General features: G+C 36.3%; 1 protein-coding gene across 1 annotated transcript; it reads left to right on the top strand.

Annotated features, from left to right (window-relative positions):
• Window positions 1-9908: 9908 nt before the first annotated feature.
• LOC107766195 (allene oxide synthase 3) lies at window positions 9909-11634 on the top strand. Its single transcript, XM_075254700.1, has one exon. The coding sequence runs from the start codon at window positions 9971-9973 to the stop codon at window positions 11402-11404; it is 1434 nt and encodes a 477-aa protein (XP_075110801.1). The 5' UTR covers window positions 9909-9970; the 3' UTR covers window positions 11405-11634.
• The last annotated feature ends 1117 nt before the right edge of the window (window positions 11635-12751 follow it).

The following is a 12751-nucleotide window of genomic DNA, read 5'->3' as shown; positions in this document are numbered from 1 at the left end:
TAAAAAAATCATAACTCTAGACCTTCTTAATCTTGTCTCCAACTCTTAGTCTCCTTAGTTAATAATTTTACTACTTTTAATATTTTATAGTTAATTAGTTTAAAATAAGAATCACAATCTTTGTAATTAGGAAATTGTTTGGATTTGTGTTTCTTAGTGATACTGAACAACTGTAGCTAAGCCTTAGTTCTCCATAGGATTCGACTCCAGACTTGTAAACCGAATTATATTTACAACGACCGCTTAGTCCTTTTTATAAGGCATAGTTAGGCGTGATCAAAACTCAATGGTAAGAAATAGCTTTTCCCCTCAATTTCTCCTCTATGTGGCTCAATTCTAACCAAAAATGACTTATTAATATCAAATAATACAAGAGAACCAATTACAATAGATAAAGCTATGATCTTTATATATTTTCCAAAAAGTCAACAAAAAGGCAACCTCGGGCTCGTCTAGTCAAAACTCGGGTCCAAGGATAGATTTTGACTACCCATGAGTCCATATATGTGTTTTGTTTTTAAATCCGAGTCCAAATCAACACTCAAAACACAAATCTTCATTCTTCAAAACATTGATAAAAATCTCCAATTTTCCTCTTTGATTCACTTAAATTTGATATTAAATTTAAGATATAATCATGAAAAATAATTAAAAATTGATTAGAATTATTTATCCAATATTTATAGGTAAAAATCCCCTGTCCAAATCGCCTCCTACCGAGTTTAGGGTTCTAAAATGAGAGAATATGATAAAAAATCCGACTTCCAGCCTTTTTGCGCAGTTGCAGTTGTCGCAATTATAATACTGCATTGGCAATTGCGAACCCTCTCAATAGAGAATGAATTCTCGCAAATACGGCAACTAATAGCCTAAGAGAAAGTCGCAAATGCGATATTGGCTTCGCATTTGCGAAGCCTGCCCTCATTGCAAATGCGACACTTTTGTCTCAAATGCGAGCGTACCAAAATCCTAACATTCTTCGAAACTATGATCTAGATATCGCAATTGCGATACCTGAGACCCCCTGCTAGGATCAAAATTTTGATGTTTGTGTTCGCAATTGCGACACTTGAGGCACCAACACACCAGCAGTCCAGTTTTCAGTCCAAACCATTTTGTGATACATCCGACACTCATATGAGCTCTCGGGCCTCCAAACTAAACATCCACATAAGTCTAAAAATATCATACGAACTTGCTCGCACGATCAAAATACAAAAATAACATCTAGAACTACGAATCAGATATTAAAATGCATGAATTTCAAAGTAAAGTTCAAGAACATGTAGAATTGCAATCAAGCGTATGAATCCTATCAAATCAATTCTAAATGACATCAAATTTTATAGACATGTTTTAAATAGCATAACGGACCTATTCCAAGTCCCAAAACTAAATTCTGAACCCAGTAAAATAGCATAACGGACCTATTCTTTGTTACTTTATCTTTTTATCAAGGATACTAACTATTTTTTTCGATTTTTTTTTCAAATCCCTCCCTCACTTTTTTTTAAAATTTACTATTGCTCCCTTACCAGTCAATTGTTATATTTTATTTTTATCTTTTCAGAATTAGTTTATTTTTACTACGTAATAGTCAATTTATTTATTTATTTCAAATCCCTCTCTCACTCTCCGCTTAGAACTTTTTTAAAAAAAAAAAAAAGCTTCGTCTAAGAGAAAAATCCAAAGAGGTAGTAACTTAAAGAACTAAGAATAGTGTAGGAAGTAAAATATATTGTCTTTATAAGAATGGGAAGGCAGTTGGATCACATAATGACTAATAAATTTTACCTTGAAGATTGTAAAACAAAAAATAACTTATGGATAATTTTTCATGTGATTCTTCCTCTTCCATGTGGATATTCACAAGTGGCTTATGATTTTCTTTGCATCAACAAAATATATAGTCTTTCAAATCTAATTAATGACACTTAAACATTTAATCATATTTGACTAGCTATAATCGCATTGGGACATTCTATATAAGAATTTACATATTAAATTTTAAACCTATGCGGGGTTTGCATATGAAACGCGTTGGGTCCAAGAGCATATGATAGTATTTTTGCTTTATTAATTCCAAATTTATGATAATTGACAATGTTAAATTTGTATTTTGGTTGATATAGGAAAAAACTTACCCATGTTTACACCCGACTAATAAGTATTTGACACATATCATTTTATTTAACTACAACTATTAGTGATTAACTATAGTTAACTATCATGTATTTTGCACATAATATTAATTAATGATATAAAATAATTAACATCTAACGACAAAATGACAACAATTTATTTACACGTGGGTTTTGTTATGTTTTCGTTCATATGCTCTTGAAATATTCATGCATACTCAGTTATCCACATCATCTTGTTCCAGTAGTAAAAAAATTTGCCCATTAAATCACATAAAACTCCTGTGCCACTAAACTCTATCATTACCAGAATGAACATGAAATTTATGTCCATGGTAAGATTAGTTGATTTTGAATTTATGATCATATTCATTTATCATACTTCTATTTCATTTTTAATGTCCTAATGTCAACTTAGTTAAGAATATGATATATGACAGGCGGTCAATACTACACCTGAATATAATAACTAGATATTTGGAAAAAAAATGGTGTGATGAGAAATTTGTGTAAAATTAGTAGTTAAAAGGATAAAATCATTTAAATCGAGGAATATTTCTAGCGAAAAGCTTATGGTATATTTTTATTCACAAACTCGACATGCAATATAAGGAAGTCAAGAGCGCAATTTTGATTATGTAATTGGTCGTTTTAGCCAACCAAGCATTCAAGGGTATCCTACAAAAGTTTTATTAGCCTACATAAGCAATCAAGGATTTTCTTGAATGTGTGTAAATTCTTGTCACGACTCAAACTCTAATCATGTTGTGATAGTGCCTATCGTTTTACAAGGCAAGCTCATTCCCAAATTATAACTACTAATTTGATTATAAGAATCTAATAAAATATTTTCAATAATTTAATTCCTGATAAACTAAACCAACTCTAAATATAAATAATATAAAATATGGAAATGAGTCCCAAACATCGGGGTATCACTAAGTCATGATCATCTAAAACTATGAACTAAGATATATAAACTGTCTAATTGTCTCAAATAAGAAATGACAAAAGGAGTAACAAGGTCCTGCGGATGCTGGCAGCTACCCTGCAATCTCCACAAATAGCCAGCCTGAAATCAATGATCGTCGTGCTCTAACATACCTGGATCTGCACATAGAGTTCAGGGTGTAGTACGAGTACAACCGACTCAATTGTAACAGAAATTACTAAGGAACTGAGCACTAGTGACGAGCTAAGCAAACAGTCCAATTATTTAATTTTCACAATTTTAAAAATAATAGGAATAAGCAGGTAAATTTCATAACACAGTAAATGCCACAAAGAAATTTAACAGATAAATGCAGGAACAACAAAAGTAAATACAACCTCACAGCAATGTCACTCCATCACTCAGTACTCACACTCAGCACTCAACACTTAACACTCAATAAACTCAACATTCTACGCTCGCTGGGGGTGTGTACAGACTCTGGAGGGGCTCCCAAAGCCCAAGCTCTAAGCACGGACAACTCACATGCTACCATATCAATACCTGGATTCCTCACGGTCAACTCACGTGCTACGCGGATAACGCACGCGCTATGGTATCAATACCTGGATCCGCACGGTCAACTCACATGCTACGCGGACAACTCATGCGCTATGGTATTAATATCCTCACAACCAAGCTCTCAGCCTTGCTCAATCATGAACCTTACTAGCCTCACCATCATCAACAAATAAGGGAACACAGCCCACATCAAGTATTACAATATATTAGCAAATAATAGTGACTGAGGTAAACATGTACAATAATTTCTATGACTGAGTACAAATAATGTGAGCATGAATAAAGCCTAAGCATGATCTCTAACATGAAAGCAAACAAGTTCAACAACAAATAAACACATAACCACAAATAATAGCCATTAGGCCTCACAGCCTCACGGGACGGACCAAGTCTCAATCCCTCGTGGTGTACACCCACACGCCCGTCACCTAGTATGGGTATCACCTCCAAACAATCACATGATAACAAATTCTTTTGGTATATACCCTCAAAGCCAGAGTTAAAACTTACTTACCTCAACAGTGTAAAATCCTACTCCGGGATACCCTCGTCTCTAGACTCAGTCTCCAAAAGCTCCGAATCTATCCATAATCAATATAGTCTAAAGAATCGAATTCCACAATAAAAACTACATAAATATGCCAGAAATCCAAAATCGGCCAAAACCCGGGCCTAGGGCCTACATCTTGAAATCAATAAAAAATGACAGAATAATAAACCTCGTCCTCTCCCGAGTCTAACCATATAAAATTTATCAAAATCGGACACTGTTGGTCCCTCAAAGCCCGACCTAAAACTCTCCAAAACTCAAGCCCTAACTCCCTCAATTTCACTTTGAAATCATCAATCAAATCCCAATCCCTATGAAGATGGATTCATGAAATATAACCAAAACCGAGTAGAGAACACCCAATCCCTATGGTGAAATCGCCTGCAAAATCGCCCAAATCCAAGCTCCCCAACTCAAACTATGACCGAATGAACAAACCCTTATTTTATATATTTTTCTACCAGCTATTCTGCCTCGTTTCTCATGTCAAACGATCACGAAACTCACTTTTTATGTCTCCAATGGATTCTTTGTGAAATTCTAGTCACGTTAGGCTTTTGAATCACTCAATTTGACCTTATAATGAATGAGATATATTGGTTTTAATATTTGCAAATAGTGCAGATTTCTAAATACGCCGTTAGTGGCAATTTCCTAACTAATATGAAAAATCAGGCAACCTAATTCTTAGTAAAATGATCATAAAATCCTCATACGATGTCCAAATTGGACCATTCTTTTTGCTATGGGTCCGTAATTATGGTACAGATCTAATACAACAATCAAACAAGAAATTGGAGCTCGTTTGTTCAATATAATATCATTTATGCTTGAAGAAATGGCGACAAACATAAGAAAAACGAGCGCAACACAATCCAAACCTATTCTAAACCTGAGGCCCTCGGGACCTCAACCAATAATTCCAACAAGTCATATATGACTACCCGAACTTAGTCAAACCTTCAGATCACCCAAAACAATACCAAAACACTAAATCAACCTCGAATTCAAGCCTAAGAACTTTTAAACTTCCAAAATTCGCTAACGACACCGAAACCTATCAAACCACTTCTGAATGACCTCAAATTTTGCACACACATCAAAAACGACATTGTGAACCTACTCCAACTTCTAAAATTCCATTCCGACCCTGATACCTAATTTTCCACGATCGATCAAAATTGCAAAATTTCGAACTTTCGCCAATTCAAGCCTAATTCTACCACTGACCTCCTAATTATAATCCGGACACACTCTTCTAAGTCCAAAATCAATCAACGAAGCTAATCGAATCATAAAAATCCAAATCCGAATACATCTACTCATAAGTCAACTTTCGGTTGGGGAAATAGGCACATGATTGGGGAAATAGGGCTTAAAATCTCAGAACGAACGATCGGGTCGTTACATCCTCCGCCTTTTAAATAAATGTTCGTCCTCGAACGAGTCTAAAACATGCCTAAAATCACATGATATACCACATAATTCAATCACTCACAACAATAATTTCTAATCATAGCAGTTGCCCAAAACAACCAAACGCTGGTAATAAACCTCTTATCAGATAGAGCCTGAACAAGCTATATCAAGTCACAAATCAAACGCCCATTAGTCCTTGCTACATCTCAAGTAAATACTTCTCGTCACATTCGATCAATCCGAACACAATCTCGCAATCAAATCATATTAGCCACATAGCAATCAAATCACAAATCTAATAGGGACACTAATTGACATATAAGCACGTGCTCACACAATCAACACCTCAGTGCTCAATCTACTGTCAAAACCCGGCCTCAAGTCCTCAAGACTGGCCCAACATCAACACACAGAAATCATATCTCGCACCTCATCTAGGGAATCACAATCCGTCGATGCACAACTGATACCGAGCGCTCATGTGCGCATACAAATGCGTGAAAGGAATTCAAAGAGTTACACTTCAAGCTGAATCAATATCGCACGATAAGAATTCAAGAAGGTGAAGTTTTCCAAAAGGTTCTGCAGCCTCTCGAATATAAGTACAGGCGTCTCCATACCGATCCGCAAGACTATACTAAACCCGCTCATGACTCGTGAGACCTATTTAACCTAGGCTCTGATACCAACTTGTCACGATCCAAAATCTAACAATGGTCGTGATGGCGCTTATCGTGTTACAAGGCAAGCCTATTCCCAAAATATTACTACTAATTTGATTATAAGAAGTTAATAAAACATTTCCAATAATTTAATTCCTAATAAACTAAACCAACTCTAAATATAAATAATATAAAATACGGAAACGAGTCCCAAACATCAGGGTGTCACTAAGTCATGAGCGTCGAAAATTATGAACTAAGATATATAAATTGTCTAACTGTCTAAAATAAGAAATGACAAAAGGAGTAACAAGGTCCTGCGGACGCTAGCAAATACCTTGCAATCTCCACAGATAGCCGGCCTAAAATCAACGTTTGTTGCACTTTAACTAACCTAGATCTGCACATAAAGTGCAGGGTGTCGTATGAGTACAACTGACTCAGTAGTAACAAAAATAACTAAGGAACCGAGCAGTAGTGCCAAGTTAAGCAAAACGGTCCAATTATTTATTTTTCACAATTTTAAAAATAACAGGAATAAACATGTAAAATCCATAACTCAGTAAATGCCAAAAAGAAATTTCATAGATAAATGCAGCAATAACAAAAGTAAATGCAATCTCACAACAATGTCACTCCATCACTTAGCACTCGCACTCAGCACTCAACACTCAACACTTAATACACTCAACACTCTACGCTCATTAGGTTGTGTACATACTCCGAAGGGGCCCCCAAAGTCCAAGCGCTAAGCATGAACAACTTACGTGCTACCATATTAATACCTGGATCTGCACGGTCAACTCACGCACTACGCGGACAACTCACGCGCTATAGTTTCAATACATGAACCCGCACGGTCAACTCACGTGCTATGCGGATAACTCACGCGCTATGATATTAATATCCTCACAACCAGGCCCTCGGCCTTACTCAATCATGTACCTCATTAGTCTTACCATCATCAACAAATAAGGGAACACAATCCACATCAAGTATCATATCATATTAGCAAATAATAGAGACTGAGGTAAACATGTACAATAATTTCTATGACTGAGTACAAATAATGTGAGCATGAATAAAGCCTAAGCATGATCTCTAACATAAAGGCAAACAAGTTTAACAACAAGTAAACACATAACCACAGATAATAGTTATTAGGCCTTGCAGCCTCACGGGACGGACCAAGTCTCAATCCCTCGAGGTATACACCCACATGCCCGTCACCTAGCGTGGGTATCATCTTCAAACAATCACATGTATCAAATTCTCCGGGTATATACTCTCAAAGCTAGAGTTAAAACTGTTACTTACCTCAACAACGTAAAATCCTACTCCGGGTTGCCCTCGTCTCTGGACTCGGTCTCCAAAAGCTCTGAATCTATCCATAATCATAATATTAATATCAACATAGTCTAAAGAATAGAATTCCACAATAAAAACTACATAAATATGCAAGAAATTTGAAATCGGCCAAAACCCGAGCCCGGGGCCCACGTTGCGAAATCAGTCAAAAAGGAAGAATAATAAACCTCGTCCTCTCCCGATTCTAACCATATAAAATTTATCAAAATCGGACTCTGTTGGTCCCTCAGATCCCTACCTAAAACTCTCCAAAATTCAAGCCTTAACTCCCTCAATTTCACTTTGAAATCATCTATCAAATCCCAAAAACGAAGATGGATTCATAAAATATAACCTAAACCGAGTAGAGAATACTTACCACAATCCCTATGGTGAAAATCGCCTCTAAAATCGCCCAAATTCAAGCTCCCCAACTCAAAATATGACCGAATGAACAAACACATATTTTATATATTTTTCTATAAGTTATTCTTCCTTGTTTCTCATGCCAAACGATTTGTGAAATTCTAGTCAAGTTAGGCTTTTGAATCACTCGATTTGACCTTATAATGAATGAGACATGTTGGTTTCAATATTTGCAAATAGTGCAGATTTCTAAATACGCAGTCAGTGGCATTTTGTAATTAATATGAAAAATCATGCAACCTAATTCTTAGTAAAATGATCATAAAATCCTCATACGATGTCCAAATTCGACCATTATTTTTGCTACGGGTCCGTAATTACGATACAGATCTAATATTTCAATAAAAAAAACCGGAGCTCGTTTGTTTAATATGATATCATTTATGCTTGAAGAAACAGCGTCGAAACATAAGAAAAACGAGTGCAACACAACCAAAATCTATCCAAAACTCACCTGAGGACCTCGGGACCTCAACCAATAATTCCAACAAGTTATATATCACTACCCAAACTTAGTCGAACCTCCAGAACACCCAAAACAACACTAAAACACCAAATCAACATCGAATTCAAGTCTAAGAACTTCTAAACTTTCAAAATTCGCCAACGACACCGAAACCTATCAAATCACGTCCGAATGACCTCAAATTTTGCACACATGTCACAAATGACACTACGAACCTACTCCAACTTTCAAAATTCCATTCCGACCTCGATATATAATCTTCCACGGTCGACCAAAATTTGCAAAATTTCCAACTTTCGCCAATTCAAGCCTAATTCTACCACTGACCTCCAAATTACATTCTGGACATACTTCTAAGTCTAAAATCAACCAACGAAGCTAATCAAATCATAAAAATTCAAATCCGCATTCATCTACTCATAAGTCAACTTTCGGTTGACTTTTCTAATTTAGTTTTCTAACTAACTAAGTGTTTATTTCACTCAAAAACTACTCCGAACCCAAATCTACCAATTCGATACAACTCAACGCAGCTGAACAACATATAAATAAACATAGATGGGGGAAATGAGGCTTAAACTCTCAAAACTAACGACCGGATCGTTATAATTCTACCATCAAAATTCAAAAGATAAGCTTCTTTTCCCAAAAGTTTCAAAATACTAGTACCGATCATTCTACACGAAAAATTCCAACCAAGTTGTAATTTTAGAATTGTGGCTTCTGATTTGCAATCAAGAAATGCAAAACTAAAGAAAGAATGACCCAAAGCTTCAAAACATACCAAAATGGTAGAAGAAGAACGGACGGTGACGGCAACCTTACAATTGTAAATGTTATGTATAGACCTTAGTTTGTCTTGTGTGGTTAATTTAACTAAACTTGGTATAAACATCTGGTGTGGGTAAATTTTTTCCGTTGATATGTAACCATAATCATTATATTTTTAAAAAGTTACACGTCGAACTTTATCTCAAGATTTTGCATATCTAAAGGCGATGGTGCCCGTTGTGCTCAAATCTTTATCCGCCTCCATAATATGTATTAACAATACTAAGTTACGTTGTATGAAGAGATTATGCCATTCTATCAACCAAACGTCGGAGTGTACTATATCATTTTTATAAGTATATATACACCAAACGACAAAAATGAGATTATTATGGGTTTGTCCAGAAAAGAGTGAACTGGTTTAGGCAATCAAAAGTCCTAAACTCTTTGGCCCACAATTAGGTTTAAAACAACGATAAACAGTAGCACATAATAATATTATGTAATTTCTCTGCTTATCTCTTCCACGTGAAACATAAGGATTGAAATTCATTCTTCGAGTGACTACTTCCCGCCACAATATCCTCTCTATATATACCTCCCATGAACGCATGATCCAACATCAAATATCAATAGCAAAGCCAAAGCCCAAACATCATAAACAAAAACTAATTAATGGCTTCTTCTGATATTTCAAAGCTTCCTTTAAAAGAAATCCCAGGTGATTATGGTCTCCCCTTTTTCGGGGCAATAAAGGATCGCTATGACTTCCATTACAACCAAGGTGCTGATGCTTTTTTCAGGACTCGCATGAAAAATTACCAATCCACTGTCTTTAGAACTAACGTTCCCCCTGGCCCTTTCAATGCCCCTAACTCCAAAGTCATCGTCCTTGTCGATGCTGTTAGTTACCCCATCCTTTTTGATAACTCAAAAGTTGATAAGGAAAACTATTTTGAAGGCACTTTCATGTCTTCCACTGCTTTCAATGGTGGTTATAAGGTGTGTGGTTTTCTTGGAACTACTGATCCCAAACACTCCACACTTAAAGGCCTTTTCTTATCCACACTTGCTAAGCTGCATGACAAATTCATCCCCATCTTTATTAGCTCAATCTCTGAGCTATTTACCAGCCTTGAAAAAGAATTGTCCGAGAAAGGATCATCATACTTCAACCCCATCAGTGATAACCTTTCCTTTGAATTCCTCTTCCGTTTGTTCTGTGAGGGAAGAAGTCCAACTGATACAAGTCTTGGCACTGGCGGACCAAAAGCTGTTGACAAATGGGTCTTCTTTCAGTTGGCTCCATTGATATCTCTAGGCATCAAGTTTGTACCAAACTTCCTTGAAGATTTGGTTTTGCACACTTTTCCCTTACCATATTTCCCTGTGAAATCTGACCACCAGAAACTATATAATGCTTTTTATAACAACATGGGGTCTATTTTAGATGAAGCTGAGAAGCTTGGAGTGAAAAGGGATGAAGCTTGCCATAACTTTGTTTTCCTAGCAGGGTTCAATTCATATGGTGGCATGAAAGTGTTCTTCCCAGCTTTGATCAAGTGGGTTGGAACTGCAGGACTAAGTTTACACAGTCGGCTCGCGAATGAAATCAGGACTACCGTTAAAACAGAAGGAGGGGTCACTTTTGCAGCACTGGAGAAGATGACACTGGTTAAGTCAGTGGTGTATGAGACCTTGCGAATGGATCCTCCAGTTCCATTTCAAACTGTAAAGGCCAGAAAAGATATAGTCATCACTAGCCATGATGCATCATTCTTGGTAAAAAAAGATGAATTAATATTTGGGTATCAACCGCTGGCCACAAGGGACCCCAAAGTTTTTAAGAACCCAGAGGAGTTTAATGCAGATAGATTTGTGGGGGATGGAGAGAAATTGCTCAAGTATGTGTACTGGTCAAATGGTAAGGAGACGGATGATCCAACTGTGAATGATAAACAGTGTCCTGGTAAAGATCTTATAGTGCTCTTGGGCAGGATATTCTTGGTGGAGTTTTTCCTGCGTTATGATACTTTTGAAATTGAATTTGGAAAGCTCCTGCTTGGTTCTAAGGTGACTTTTAAGTCAGTAACCAAGGCAACATCTTAAGTATTGAAATGAATGGCAAGAAAACGTAACGTAGTATATTTGCAATAAAGAAGAACCTCCTTGCGAGAGAAGTTCAAAATCTAACTTTCCATTAAAACTTGTAATTTTCTGTTTCAAATCGTAAAGGATTGCTTGGAGAATTGTTCTTCAAGCATTCATTGTGAATTTTAATACTGATGATCTGCTGTTCGATCTGTTGAATCATGAAATTTTAGAATTTATTCTTGTTTCGTCACAAATCTTTTGCTCGCTGCTTTATCCAGTAGCAGCTACTACTGCAGTTTTCTTGATAGACTTAATTAATTTGACTGATTCTGCCTTTGAAACTGGTGGATTCGTTATCTTCCGGCCGTTTCACCGTTTTTTGTTTAGCTTTTATGTTTTTTATTTTTAATTTTAAAAAATGAAAACGGTATAATAAAAAAAGCTTCAATAACAGAGGAATTTCACATGAAAAATCTTTTCTTTGCATACTATCCCCTATTCGTAGGGGTAAATTTTAAGTCAACAAATAAATTGGATCTCAAGATCCATTCTTGAATCATACTATAACTCAAACGAAAGCTTTTATATTCTTGAGAACTATGGTTTGGACAACATGTCACGACCCGGATTTCCCATCCTCGGGAGTTGTGATGGCGCCTACTAATGTGAGATAGGCAAGCCGACTGTTTGAACAAATTTCCTTTTTACCAATTTAAATTCCTTAACAATTATAAAGCAATAACATGTAAACAACGGAAATTACAATAAGCGAAAGAAATGCAGTAAACTATCTGAAATATGTATCTAATACAACTGTTTGAGCCTCGACCATCCAGAAATGGTGTCACAGTTTCACATACGGTCTAAGAATACTACATACATAGTCTGAAAGATAAAAGATACACTATTTCTGAAATAAGTAAAGGAAACAAGATAAAGGAAAGATAGGAAGTGACACCAAGGCCCGCGGACGCCTGCAGTACTACCTCGGGTCGCCTGTTGGACTGAAGGCAGCAACCTCACTGCGGTCCTAAGTCGACAACACTGGGATCTGCACAAAAGAATGCAGAGTATAGTATCAGCACAACCGACGTCATATGCTGGTATAGTCTAACCTCGGCGAAGTTGTGACGAGGCTAGAACCAGACTACCAAATAAACCTGTGTAGTTAAATCATATACAACAAAAAGATAAAATCAGATAATTATAGTTAAAGATGGGAGGGGGAAACCATGTTTCGGGGAATAACAGATAACAACAGAATATCGAGAGGAATATAAAGAAACCAAAATCCAATTACTAACAAGGATAAGGAAAACAAATGCAGAATTCACTTTCATTTCATATCTTGTTGCAGGCGTG

This window comes from Nicotiana tabacum, chromosome 6, assembly GCF_000715075.1.
Source record: "Nicotiana tabacum cultivar K326 chromosome 6, ASM71507v2, whole genome shotgun sequence".
Classification (NCBI taxonomy): Eukaryota; Viridiplantae; Streptophyta; class Magnoliopsida; order Solanales; family Solanaceae; genus Nicotiana; species Nicotiana tabacum.
This window is presented reverse-complemented; position numbering and strand designations above follow the sequence as displayed.